Below are 13,555 nucleotides of genomic sequence, written 5' to 3'. Positions count from 1 at the left end.
AAATCTCCCTCCATGCCCAAGAGGACCTCAGCACCGCAAGTAGTGCAGATGCAGCATGGAACCCATGCCATACCCTACCCATCATGCCAGTAAACCGGCAATCCGGGATAGCAACCTCACATCTGCCGAGCTACCTCGGTGGACAAAAGAGAGGGCGGCCGGAAATCCGCCACAAAGCATACCTCCTTCAGCCACCACCCCCGGAATCCGAAAGGTGGCTTCCAGAGATACACCCGTCGCCCGAGAGACACCCAAAGCCACCCTCCGGGATACCGGAGAGGGATCGGGACATCCCCAGGCAATCCAGATTCCACGGCAAACTACGCCACCGCCAAGAACCTCAACGGAATGGGATGGACCCCAGTACCCTTTCCCCTAGCTAGGAACTAGCGTGCCTGTGGGGGGGGGGGACCCAAAGGCCAAAAAGGAAGGGCAAAAGGGAGGGGTGGGGAGGAGGAGGAGGAAAGGAAAAAGGGGAGGATGGGATAGGGAACGGGGGATTGGGGGGTAATTAGGTTCGGTCTGAGGAAGGAGACCGACAGGTCTAATTCCTCAGACCAAGAGCCTCTTCACCACGCCAAGGAGCCCCCCTTGAAGAGGGAATGCACATTAGATCCACCAGCTGACAAGTATTGGACGAGTGATGTGATCTGTTTCCTCTTGAACATCGGAAAAAATTGAACATTTCCACTACTGAGCTAAATTTCAAGCTATTTTCATTCCTAAAACCAATCAAAATCATCTCTATTTCTGTAATACATCTTCTATGCTATCAAATGAGACTAAGACACTGCTAATAAAACCATGACAACCATACAAAAATACACTGCAAAGTCACCGTTTTAATCCCAAAAACATGGTTGCAGTTTTTTCTCATTATGCACTGTGTGTTGCAGGATTTTATATGGTGTACACTTACCACACAGACCCATTCTCTCATACCTAGGCCCAAACTTACCACTCACAGCTTATGAGTGAGCTGAGCTCATGACGTAGTACTACGGCACTAACCCCTGGCTTCAAAGCCGCAGAATTACTGCATGGACCCTCAAGGGTTAACTACTGAGAACACTTGGAAGCACTCAACTTGTACTCACTGGGGGACAGGTGAGACACACATTATAGTCTACACCTGGAAAATCCTAAAGGGACTTGTCTCAAACCTGAACAGAGAAATCACTCTCTATGAAAGCAAAAGACTGGGCAGACAGTGCAATATATCCCCAATGAAAAGTAGGGGCACCATTAGTACACTGAGAGAAAACACAATAAGTGTCCGGGGACCAAGACTGTTCAACAGCCTCCCTCCAGGCAAAAGGAGAATTACCAATAGACCCCTCGCTGCCTTCAAAAAGGAGCTGGACAGATACATAAAGTCAGTACCCAATCAGCCAGGCTGTGGTTCATACGTTGGATTATGTGCGGCTAGCAGTAACAACCTAGTTGATCAGGCCCTGATCCACCTAGAGGCTTGGTCAAGGAATGGGTCTCAGGGGCACTGATGCCTGGAAATCCTCCAGGTAGGTAACAAAAAAAAAAAAAATGCAGTACAATTCAATCCTTTACTGACCAAATTTCACCCACTGTGAGGAAGAAACGTAATCAATAAAGGTCTGCATTATACTGCATTTGTGTATTCTTCCATTGTGTCAGCATTTTATACATTTATCTCCATCATTTCCATCCCACTCTCTCTCCTTCTCTCATACTAAATTCCTCCGACCACCACCATGCATTCAAAAATATATAGCATTACATTACAAACCTTAAAAATAATCAAATATACAATACATTAACAGAGATAAGACATATAAGAGAATGTTGAGTGAAGTATACAATCCTTGACTCCAAGGCAACTTTGATAGAATTCCGTATAGACTACTCTGCAAATTAGAGGCAAAACAGTGTTAAGAGAAAAAGTACTAGCATGGCTATGAGAATACTGTACCTGAACAATATAAAAATTGACAGTATAAGAGTTGAAGCATCAAGGTAGAAGTGTACCAGGTGGTGTTCCACAAGGATCCATGTTAGTCCCCATATTCTTCCTAGTCTACATTAATGGCCTTATTACAGGAATTAACTTCTATATCTATATATCTTTGAAAGAGGGGTGGAAATATGTTGCAGTTTTTAATTGTAGTATAGGTGCACCTCTGGCAAGACAGTGACAGAGTGAATGATGAAAGTGTTTCTTCATTCTTGGGTCATCCTACCTGAGTGGGAAACAGCCGATGTGTTAATATAAAAATAAATAAAATATCTTTGTTTGCAAAGTCAAAATAATGTGAATACTAAGTACAAAATTCAGGAATGGTCGAATTAAAACTGACTGTAATTAACCAGACCAAAAGTCAAATTGTGAGGATGAGAGTAATAAAGACAATCATTTGGACAACAAATAACTCAAAATAAATTAAAAAAATAAGATCATGGAATAACAATTATATAATCCAAACCTAACTCCTGAAGAACATAAACAATAACCACAGCAGTAGAGAACTTAATGTAAGAACATAAGAAAGGAGGAGCACTGCAGCAGGCCTGTTGGCCCATACTAGGCAGGTCCTTTACATTTCATCCCACTAACAAACATTTGACCAACCCAATTTTCAATGCTACCCAAGAAACAAGCTCTGATGTGCAAGTCCCACTCAAATCCAACCCCTCCCACTCATGTACTTATCCAACCTAAATTTGAAACTACCCAAAGTCCTAGCCTCAATAACCCAACTAGGTAGACTGTTCCACTCATCAACTACCCTATTTCCAAACCAATACTTTCCTATGTCCTTTCTAAATCTAAACTTATCTAATTTAAATCCATTATTGCGGGTTCTCTCTTGGAGAGATATCCTCAAGACCTTATTAATATCCCCTTTATTAATACATATCTTCCACTTACACACTTCGATCAGGTCACCCCTCATTCTTCGTCTAACAAGTAAATGTGGCATTCAAGAACCTAGAAAATGACTAGCTCAACACACACTACCTTGAACGTGTGACCTATTGTCGACTATGCAGCACCATCACAGAACCACTCACATAGTAAAATAAAGTGGAATTGAAGAAAGTGCAATGGAATGCACCAATATAGGTACCAATCAGAGAATGTACTATAAGATAGAATGTGGGGGCTTGGGTAACTTAAGAACAAAGAATAAGAGGAGATATGATAAAACAAAAAATGAAGAGGTCTAAACAGGCTAAAGAAGTAGAGGCACTTTCAAAGATATAACAAGATTAAGGAGTTGGTAGAATTACCGACAATATGTAAAGTAAAAGGACACAAGTGCAACTAATGTGACATTTTATTGTGGCACCACGAACCAGTCAATGCAGGAGTTTACACTATACCCTGTGGAGGCTGTGACAAGATTTACGTAGGTGAAACAGCAAGAAACCTCGACACCCGCCTCAATGAACACATTTACGCATGTAGGAATGATAACCTGAACAACGCCTGTGTATAACACCAAAATTCCACCAATCATCTCATGAAATTCAGAGACGCCCAATTAGTGATCAAAGAAACTAATTTCCGCAGACGCAAGTGCCTCGAATCAGCACTGATCGCTGTTTCGAATACAATTAAACAAAACAAAGGCATAGGTAGTAGGTTGGTAGACAGCAACCACCCAGGGAAGTACTACCGTCCTGCCAGATGACTGTGAAACAAAAACCTGTAACTGTTTTGCATGATGGTAGGATTGCTGGTTTCTTTTTCTGTCTCATAAACACGCTAAGATAACAGGGATATCTTGCTACTCCTACTTACACTTTGGTCACACTTCATAGACACGCACATGCATATATATATATACATACATCTAGGTTTTTCTCCTTTTTCTAAATAGCTCTTGTTCTTTTTTATTTCTTCTATTGTCCATGGGGAAGTGGAAAAGAATCTTTCCTCCGTAAGCCATGCGTGTCGTATGAGGCGACTAAAATGCCGGGAGCAATGGGCTAGTAACCCCTTCTCCTGTATACAATTACTAAAAAAGAGAAGAAGAAAAACTTTATAAAACTGGGTTGCTTAAATGTGCGTGGATGTAGTGCGGATGACAAGAAACAGATGATTGCTGATGTTATGAATGAAAAGAAGTTGGATGTCCTGGCCCTAAGCGAAACAAAGCTGAAGGGGGTAGGAGAGTTTCAGTGGGGGGAAATAAATGGGATTAAATCTGGAGTATCTGAGAGAGTTAGAGCAAAGGAAGGGGTAGCAGTAATGTTAAATGATCAGTTATGGAAGGAGAAAAGAGAATATGAATGTGTAAATTCAAGAATTATGTGGATTAAAGTAAAGGTTGGATGCGAGAAGTGGGTCATAATAAGCGTGTATGCACCTGGAGAAGAGAGGAATGCAGAGGAGAGAGAGAGATTTTGGGAGATGTTAAGTGAATGTATAGGAGCCTTTGAACCAAGTGAGAGAGTAATTGTGGTAGGGGACTTGAATGCTAAAGTAGGAGAAACTTTTAGAGAGGGTGTGGTAGGTAAGTTTGGGGTGCCAGGTGTGAATGATAATGGGAGCCCTTTGATTGAACTTTGTATAGAAAGGGGTTTGGTTATAGGTAATACATATTTTAAGAAAAAGAGGATAAATAAGTATACACGATATGATGTAGGGCGAAATGACAGTAGTTTGTTGGATTATGTATTGGTAGATAAAAGACTGTTGAGTAGACTTCAGGATGTACATGTTTATAGAGGGGCCACAGATATATCAGATCACTTTCTAGTTGTAGCTACACTGAGAGTAAAAGGTAGATGGGATACAAGGAGAATAGAAGCATCAGGGAAGAGAGAGGTAAAGGTTTATAAACTAAAAGAGGAGGCAGTTAGGGTAAGATATAAACAGCTATTAGAGGATAGATGGGCTAATGAGAGCATAGGCAATGGGGTCGAAGAGGTATGGGGTAGGTTTAAAAATGTAGTGTTAGAGTGTTCAGCAGAAGTTTGTGGTTACAGGAAAGTGGGTGCAGGAGGGAAGAGGAGCGATTGGTGGAATGATGATGTAAAGAGAGTAGTAAGGGAGAAAAAGTTAGCATATGAGAAGTTTTTACAAAGTAGAAGTGATGCAAGGAGGGAAGAGTATATGGAGAAAAAGAGAGAAGTTAAGAGAGTGGTGAAGCAATGTAAAAAGAGAGCAAATGAGAGAGTGGGTGAGATGTTATCAACAAATTTTGTTGAAAATAAGAAAAAGTTTTGGAGTGAGATTAACAAGTTAAGAAAGCCTAGAGAACAAATGGATTTGTCTGTTAAAAATAGGAGAGGAGAGTTATTAAATGGAGAGTTAGAGGTATTGGGAAGATGGAAGGAATATTTTGAGGAATTGTTAAATGTTGATGAAGATAGGGAAGCTGTGATTTCGTGTATAGGGCAAGGAGGAATAACATCTTGTAGGAGTGAGGAAGAGCCAGTTGTGAGTGTGGGGGAAGTTCGTGAGGCAGTAGGTAAAATGAAAGGGGGTAAGGCAGCCGGGATTGATGGGATAAAGATAGAAATGTTAAAAGCAGGTGGGGATGTAGTTTTGGAGTGGTTGGTGCAATTATTTAATAAATGTATGGAAGAGGGTAAGGTACCTAGGGATTGGCAGAGAGCATGCATAGTTCCTTTGTATAAAGGCAAAGGGGATAAAAGAGAGTGCAAAAATTATAGGGGGATAAGTCTGTTGAGTGTACCTGGTAAAGTGTATGGTAGAGTTATAATTGAAAGAATTAAGAGTAAGACGGAGAATAGGATAGCAGATGAACAAGGAGGCTTTAGGAAAGGTAGGGGGTGTGTGGACCAGGTGTTTACAGTGAAACATATAAGTGAACAGTATTTAGATAAGGCTAAAGAGGTCTTTGTGGCATTTATGGATTTGGAAAAGGCGTATGACAGGGTGGATAGGGGGGCAATGTGGCAGATGTTGCAAGTGTATGGTGTAGGAGGTAGGTTACTGAAAGCAGTGAAGAGTTTTTACGAGGATAGTGAGGCTCAAGTTAGAGTATGTAGGAAAGAGGGAAATTTTTTCCCAGTAAAAGTAGGCCTTAGACAAGGATGTGTGATGTCACCGTGGTTGTTTAATATATTTATAGATGGGGTTGTAAGAGAAGTAAATGCGAGGGTCTTGGCAAGAGGCGTGGAGTTAAAAGATAAAGAATCACACATAAAGTGGGAGTTGTCACAGCTGCTCTTTGCTGATGACACTGTGCTCTTGGGAGATTCTGAAGAGAAGTTGCAGAGATTGGTGGATGAATTTGGTAGGGTGTGCAAAAGAAGAAAATTAAAGGTGAATACAGGAAAGAGTAAGGTTATGAGGATAACAAAAAGATTAGGTGATGAAAGATTGAATATCAGATTGGAGGGAGAGAGTATGGAGGAGGTGAACGTATTCAGATATTTGGGAGTGGACGTGTCAGCGGATGGGTCTATGAAAGATGAGGTGAATCATAGAATTGATGAGGGAAAAAGAGTGAGTGGTGCACTTAGGAGTCTGTGGAGACAAAGAACTTTGTCCTTGGAGGCAAAGAGGGGAATGTATGAGAGTATAGTTTTACCAACGCTCTTATATGGGTGTGAAGCGTGGGTGATGAATGTTGCAGCGAGGAGAAGGCTGGAGGCAGTGGAGATGTCATGTCTGAGGGCAATGTGTGGTGTGAATATAATGCAGAGAATTCGTAGTTTGGAAGTTAGGAGGAGGTGCGGGATTACCAAAACTGTTGTCCAGAGGGCTGAGGAAGGGTTGTTGAGGTGGTTCGGACATGTAGAGAGAATGGAGCGAAACAGAATGACTTCAAGAGTGTATCAGTCTGTAGTGGAAGGAAGGCGGGGTAGGGGTCGGCCTAGGAAGGGTTGGAGGGAGGGGGTAAGGGAGGTTTTGTGTGCGAGGGGCTTGGACTTCCAGCAGGCATGCGTGAGCGTGTTTGATAGGAGTGAATGGAGACAAATGGTTTTTAATACTTGACGTGCTGTTGGAGTGTGAGCAAAGTAACATTTATGAAGGGATTCAGGGAAACCGGCAGGCCGGACTTGAGTCCTGGAGATGGGAAGTACAGTGCCTGCACTCTGAAGGAGGGGTGTTAATGTTGCAGTTTAAAAACTGTAGTGTAAAGCACCCTTCTGGCAAGACAGTGATGGAGTGAATGATGGTGAAAGTTTTTCTTTTTCGGGCCACCCTGCCTTGGTGGGAATCGGCCGGTGTGATAATAAAAAAAAAAATAAAGGCAGCTTCAACATCTCCGAAGTCTTAGCAAGAATCCTCCTGAAAACAGTAAACCCTGCCATCACATAGTCTCTCCTGTAAATACTACACAAAGCACATTACAGAGAGTGAACACTGAAACAACCTGCCTCTTTCCAGTCTATATTTGTCCAACCTATTTTTATGTTACCCAAGTAATAGCTTTTATATCCTTCTACTCATGTACGAATTAATTGCTCTACCATATTGTATTACTTTTGTCACTACTACTACTACTACCACCACTAGTGAACATTGAAATGGTACCTCACTAGTATTGCACCTCACTCTGAGCCTTTATATACCCTCTGTGTCCATGTATTGTTTGTAATGGCTTGACAAAGCTCCTGGAGAGCAAAACGTTGTCACAATAAAATGTCACATTAGTTGCACTTGTGTACTTTTACTTTACATACAAGATTAAGGAGGCATAGTCAGACATTACTTGAGACAGGGATATCAATAAACATTTCTTCAAATTCACTTAAGTGTAAAACTAAGTAGGAGCAAGTGGTAGGGCTCAATCCCCACCAAACAGACAGATACAGTAAGAGACTAAGAGGCTAAGAACAGATTAATTTCCAGTGGCTATAAAAATATTGAAAATATATTATTAGTTATGTAAATACTAATGAGATAAATATCAAACAAACTCACTGTCGATATATTTAAGTTTACAGCGATATGCTCAGTTTAAACTTAAACAATGCTAAATTTAAAAAATAATTAAACAGATTAAACATGGGCAAAGAAAATGAGTTTTATAAACTTGTAGGGCTATTATAAAATTACAACTTGTACAACATAGCAAAAATGACGGCATTCTAGCAATGGGTGATTTAAAGGCTCACCTGGACCTGGTGTGAGTAGTGTTGGGTGCATGTGGTGATGGTGGGTGAAGATTGTGATTGTTGAGGTTTGACAATGGTGAACTTGCAGTCATAGGGGCAGTCTTGGAAGAATTTAGTGGCTCCAAGGGACTGTGTGCATGCTGCAGTCTTCTTATAGCTGCATGCAACCTCTTCAAATCTCCGAGGATCTGGATTAAAGTATCTTCTAGTTAGCATTATTTTCTTGCAAAATATGCTGCATATTAAGAAAAAACTTATGGATTAAGAAGACTACCAAGTGAAAGCTCACCATTAAGACTGTGATGATCTTGAAGTATTGGTAGGTGAAAGTGAAGCTGGCAGGTTTGATTTTAATAATTATTTTCATAGAGCACTAAAGGCATGGGGGACATACAATACATGAGGAATGGTAGTAATCAGGTTTGATTCAAGGGCAGGTCATCTCCCTTTACTTAAATCAAGAGCACTTCACCACTGTCATGTCTCCCCTCCCTCCCCCCTTGAAGAGTATATTGATGGAAAATACCGAAGCCATAAAGGTTGTAACTATAGTACTGCTGCTTCCTCAATATTGATAAGGTAAGATGATTTATAAAATACAACTGCAAGCACCTACATCTCTACAAGAAAATATGCTGCACAAACAATACTCTGAGTGGTAGTAGGTGGGAAGCAAAGGGCTGCAAGCAGACACTCACTTTTATCATGAGATCTTCCTTGAGATCCTTCTCAGTAAGCATCAACAGCACTTCTCCATTGATCTTGTGGTGAGTAAATGCTGCTTTATACTGTGCAAAGCCTTGTCCTTCAAGCCAGCTCCCAACATCTACAATGGTCCAAAATTCTGGGTTGCTACTAATCATCTTTGTTACCATCATGTGCAGCTTCCCACTTATGTCTGACCTGTCTGCAGCAATCACAAATGTATTTAAAAACAAATTACATGAATATGAATAAGTAAAGTTTGTACATAGCATTATTCTTGTAAAGCCCATATTACATATGTCAACCTAGTAGTCTTTATTATTATTATTATTACAGCATACATATTAACATAACTTATGAGATTATTAACAAGAGAAGTCAAAGCTGGATTTACAAGTAAGGTTCAGTCAAAAACAGAATACTTTGTGTGTTGATCCTACTTGCACTCTGACATATCAAGCAGGTCAAGAAATTAGAGAGTGCAAAGGTTTGCAACACGGCTAGTTCCGGAGCTCAGGGAAATGTCCTACAAAGAAAGGTTGAGGGAAATCGGTCTGACGACACTGGAGGAAAGAAGGGTTAGGGGAGATGTGATAACGACATACAAAATACTGCGTGGAATAGATAAGGTGGACAGAGACAGGATGTTCCACAGAGGGAACACAGAAACAAATGGTCACAATTGGAAGTTGAAGACTCAGATGAGTCAAAGGGATGTTAGGAAGCATTTCTTCAGTCATAGAGTTGTCATGAAGTGGAATAGTCTAACAAGTGAGGTAGTGGAGGCAGAAACCATACATAGCTTTAAGATGAGGTACAATAAGGCTCATGGAGCAGGGAGAGAGAGGACCTAGTAGCGTTCAGAAACGAGGCAGGGCCAGGAGCTGAGTCTCAACCCCTGCAGCCACAATTAGGCGAGTACAATTAGGTGAGTACTGGTACAACACAATATAATCAAATGATGATGAATAAAACACATGTGTAACAGTTGGGCATCTTTATTGCTGAAACTTTCTGCCTGCACAATAGTCTTCTTCAGTCAGATACAGAGTATAGGTTGAAGACAGTAAAAGTGACATGGTAAAGATGATGTAATCAGTCCATCAACCTTGTAGAAATAGCTTGACAGACAACCTCAAATTACTTCTTCAAGGTTGATGGCCTGATTGCATCATCTTAACCTTGTCACTTCTGCTGTCTTCAACCTATACTCTGTATCAAACTGAAGAAGTCTACTGTGTAGGTGAAATGTTTCAATAATTAAGATACCCAACTGTAAATTCACTGATGATGGAAAAATAGGCCAAATAACAGATTCTGAGGAGGACAAAGATGAACTTCAGCAGAATTTACACAAATTAGTCATGGTCTGAAAAATGGCAGATGCAGTTCAATGTGGACAAGTGTAAAGTCCTAGACCTTGGGAACAAGAATAACACTTATGGTCAAAAGCTAAGTGATGTAAAAGATCGAACACACAGGATGCGAAAAAAAAAAAAACTTGGGAGCCATGGTAAGCAGAAATCTAAGACCAAGACAACTATGCCTAAGTGTGCGCAATAAGGCTAACTGATTACTAGGATTTACATCAAGTATAACTAACAGGAGTCCAAAAGTTATTTTACAGCTTTATACACCACTAGTAAGACCTCACCCGGATTATAAGGCAAGATTTGGTCACTATGCTACAGAATGAATGTAAATTCACTGGAGAACTTCAAAGAGAATGACAAAATTTATCCAATGTATAAGGAATCTCCCATTTGAAGACAAACTTAGTCCTGAGTCTTCACTCTTGAGAGATGTAGGAGGAGAGGAGATATCACTGAAGTTTTTAAGTAGATAATGGGCATAAACAAAGGCAATATAAATAATAGTACTCAGGATGTTGAAGCAAGAACCAGAAATAACAATTTTAAATCAGATAAACTTTGATTTAGAAAGGACATAGGCAAGTACCGACTTTCAAACAGAGTTGTCAATGCATGGAATAATCTGCCGAGTAGGGAAATAGAGGCTATGATCTTGGGTAGCTTTAAAAAGTGATTGGTTAAATATACAAGTAAAATGTGCTGGGTCTGACTAGTAGCTGAGGTTCTGAAGCAATTTCTTGGGTAACTTGGAGAAAAAGTGAAACAATACGTGGGTGGAAATGGGTGGGTTTTTTTAATCTTACTCATCAACTTGATGGTATTTTATACCATTTTCAACATAATCAAGTTCAAAGTCATCAAGAAGTGACAAGTTGCAAAGAGGTGCATGGCTAAGTCTTGCTTGTACTTATGGGGTACATTAATTATGGGAAAAGTTAACCCTTTGACTGTTTCAGTCGTATATATATGTCTTATGAGCCACCGTGTTTGATGTATATACATGTATAGTCAAATTCTAGCGGCTTCAAATCAAGCAGGAGAAAACTGGTAGGCCCACATGTGAGAGAATGGGTTTGTGTGGTCAGTGTGCACCATATAAAAAATACCCTGCAGCAAGCAGTGCATAATGAGAAAAAAAATCAGACTTCTTTTTTAATTAAAACGCCGACTTTGTGGTCAATTTTCTTATAGTATTTATGATTGTATTCTCGTTTTCCTGGTCTCATTTGATAGAATGGAAAACATATTATAGAAATAGAGGTGATTTTGATTGGTTTTACTATGAAAAGAACCTTGAAATGGAGCTCAAAGTAGGGGAAATGTTTGATTTTTGCCGATGTTCAAAAGTAAACAAATTCAATTCAATTTTATTCTCAATAAGGATTACAATGTGGGGTTTACATGTTATAAAATACTAATTACAGAGGGGGCCCACTAGGACACCTAGCATGGCTAGGCATTTTGGGCAGACTTACATTAATTCTTAACATTAAATCCTTACAGATTATGGTATTAACCCTTTGAGGGTCCGTCCCGTAGCTCTACGGCTTTACGTTCAGGGTCCAAACCATGAGCTCAGTTCACTCTGATCAACTGTGAGTGATACATTTGGGCCTAGATATAAGAGAATACATCTATGTGGTGTGTGTGCACCACATAAAACAGATCCTGCAGCACGCTGTGTATAATGAGAGAAAAAACTGAAATCATGATTTTTCGATTAAAACAGCGACTTTGCAGTGTTTTTTCATATGTCTTTTATAGTTCTATTTGCGATTTCTTGGTCTCATTTGATAGAATGGAAGACATATTACAGAAATAGAGATGATTTTGATTGGTTTTAGCACTGGAAATGGCTTAAAACTGAGCTCAAAGTAGCAGAAATATTAAATTTTTGCCGATATTCAAGAGTAAACAAACGACCTCATACGTCTAATACACGCCAGCTGGTAGGTCTAATATGCATTCACAAATATGGTGATGATATTTATACAATTATTACAGTATTGCATAACAATAAATCTTCTATTTTTTGGTGTGAATAAAAATTCATTATGTGAATAAAAAATCAAAATGGAATTTATTTGTAAAGCATCAAAACTTAACTAATGAACAGAGGAAATGTTAGTTTAGTTCCAGGAATACCTACATTGTTTATTCTGGACCCTATTTTGAAATTGGAATATTTTGAACTTTGTGTTAAATTGGCCAAATTAACAATTTCTGATCACCTTAATTTGTAGTTGAAACAGTTAACTTGGCGATTTCTTGTGCTCAATCGATAGAATAGAAGTAATACTAGTGAAATAGCTAAGAATTTGGTTGACTGGAATAATGTAATTGGCCTAAAATGGGAGTCAAATTATTATTATTATTATTATAATCAAAAAAGAAGCGCTAAGCCACAAGGACTATACAGCGCTGCAGGGCAGAAAGGAAGCGAGGGCATCAGGTGGCAAAAGGGAGATGGATGAGTAATAGGTTACGGATAACAGCGGGGTAGTGGATGATGAAAGGGTAAAGGGCAGCAAGAGACTGAACTAGAAAGGGCTGAGGGGAGTGCGAAAAGTATCATCAGAGTTTGTGGAGTAAATCAGTCGTTGTCAAGAAGTCAATGAGAGAGTCAGGATTAAAGGAGGGTCCATCAGCAAGAAGGGAAGTTAAAGAGAGAGTAGTAGAACGAAGACGATGTTGGAGGTAAATTCTGCGTGCTCGTTGATAGAGAGGGCAGTCTAACAGAATGTGGCTAATCGATACTGGAACTTGACACTGCTCACAGAGAGGAACAGGGTGCCTCTCCATGAGATACCCATGAGTAAGACGAGTGTGGCCAATGCGAAGGCGGGAGAGAGTGGTCTCCCAACCTCGGCAATGATGACAAGACGGCCAGTAACCTATGCTCGGTTTAATAGAATGAAGTTTGTTACCGAGCAGAGTTGACCAACGTTGTTGCCAACGGGTGCGAAGGTGGGTAGCTATTGCAGCAAAATAGTCCAGAAATGGAACACCTCGATAGGAAATTGGTAGGTCATGCACTGCTGACAGCGCAGCAGTGTCTGCCTGTCCATTGCCCTGTACGTCGACATGACCAGGGACCCAACAAAAAACAATATCTTTATGTTTGGTAGAGATACGGCGTAGCCAAAGTTGGATACGGAGAACTAGGGGATGAGATGTATCAAATTTTCGTATAGCCTGTAGAGCACTAAGGGAGTCTGAGACTACTACAAATGATGACACAGGCATAGATGCGATACGAATAAGTGCTGCAAGAATGGCATAGAGTTCAGCAGTAAAAATGCTAGCTGAAGATAGTAAATGCCCCCGCACGACGCTGTCCGGAAACACTGCTGCGAATCCGACGACGTCTGAGGTTTGGGGTATAGAATGAGAAGCTG

At 40.3% G+C, this 13,555-nt stretch overlaps 1 protein-coding gene across 4 annotated transcripts in view; it reads right to left on the bottom strand.

The window, feature by feature from the left end:
* Positions 1-13,555, bottom strand: part of LOC128705333 (sphingomyelin synthase-related protein 1) — a 344,236-nt gene that overhangs the window by 120,582 nt on the left and 210,099 nt on the right. For 2 of the 4 annotated variants that reach the window (XM_070089639.1, XM_070089641.1), the window contains exons 3-4: positions 8,778-8,986; positions 8,080-8,267 (exon numbers count right to left, since the gene is read on the bottom strand). In XM_070089639.1, the coding sequence (XP_069945740.1) occupies positions 8,080-8,267; positions 8,778-8,957 (368 nt within the window). In that variant the 5' untranslated portion in view covers positions 8,958-8,986. The remainder of the gene's footprint in view (positions 1-8,079; positions 8,268-8,777; positions 8,987-13,555) is intronic. The other 2 variants (XM_070089640.1, XM_070089642.1) reach the window with 1 other exon arrangement.

This window comes from Cherax quadricarinatus, chromosome 29, assembly GCF_038502225.1.
Source record: "Cherax quadricarinatus isolate ZL_2023a chromosome 29, ASM3850222v1, whole genome shotgun sequence".
Lineage (NCBI taxonomy): Eukaryota > Metazoa > Arthropoda > Malacostraca > Decapoda > Parastacidae > Cherax > Cherax quadricarinatus.
This window is presented reverse-complemented; position numbering and strand designations above follow the sequence as displayed.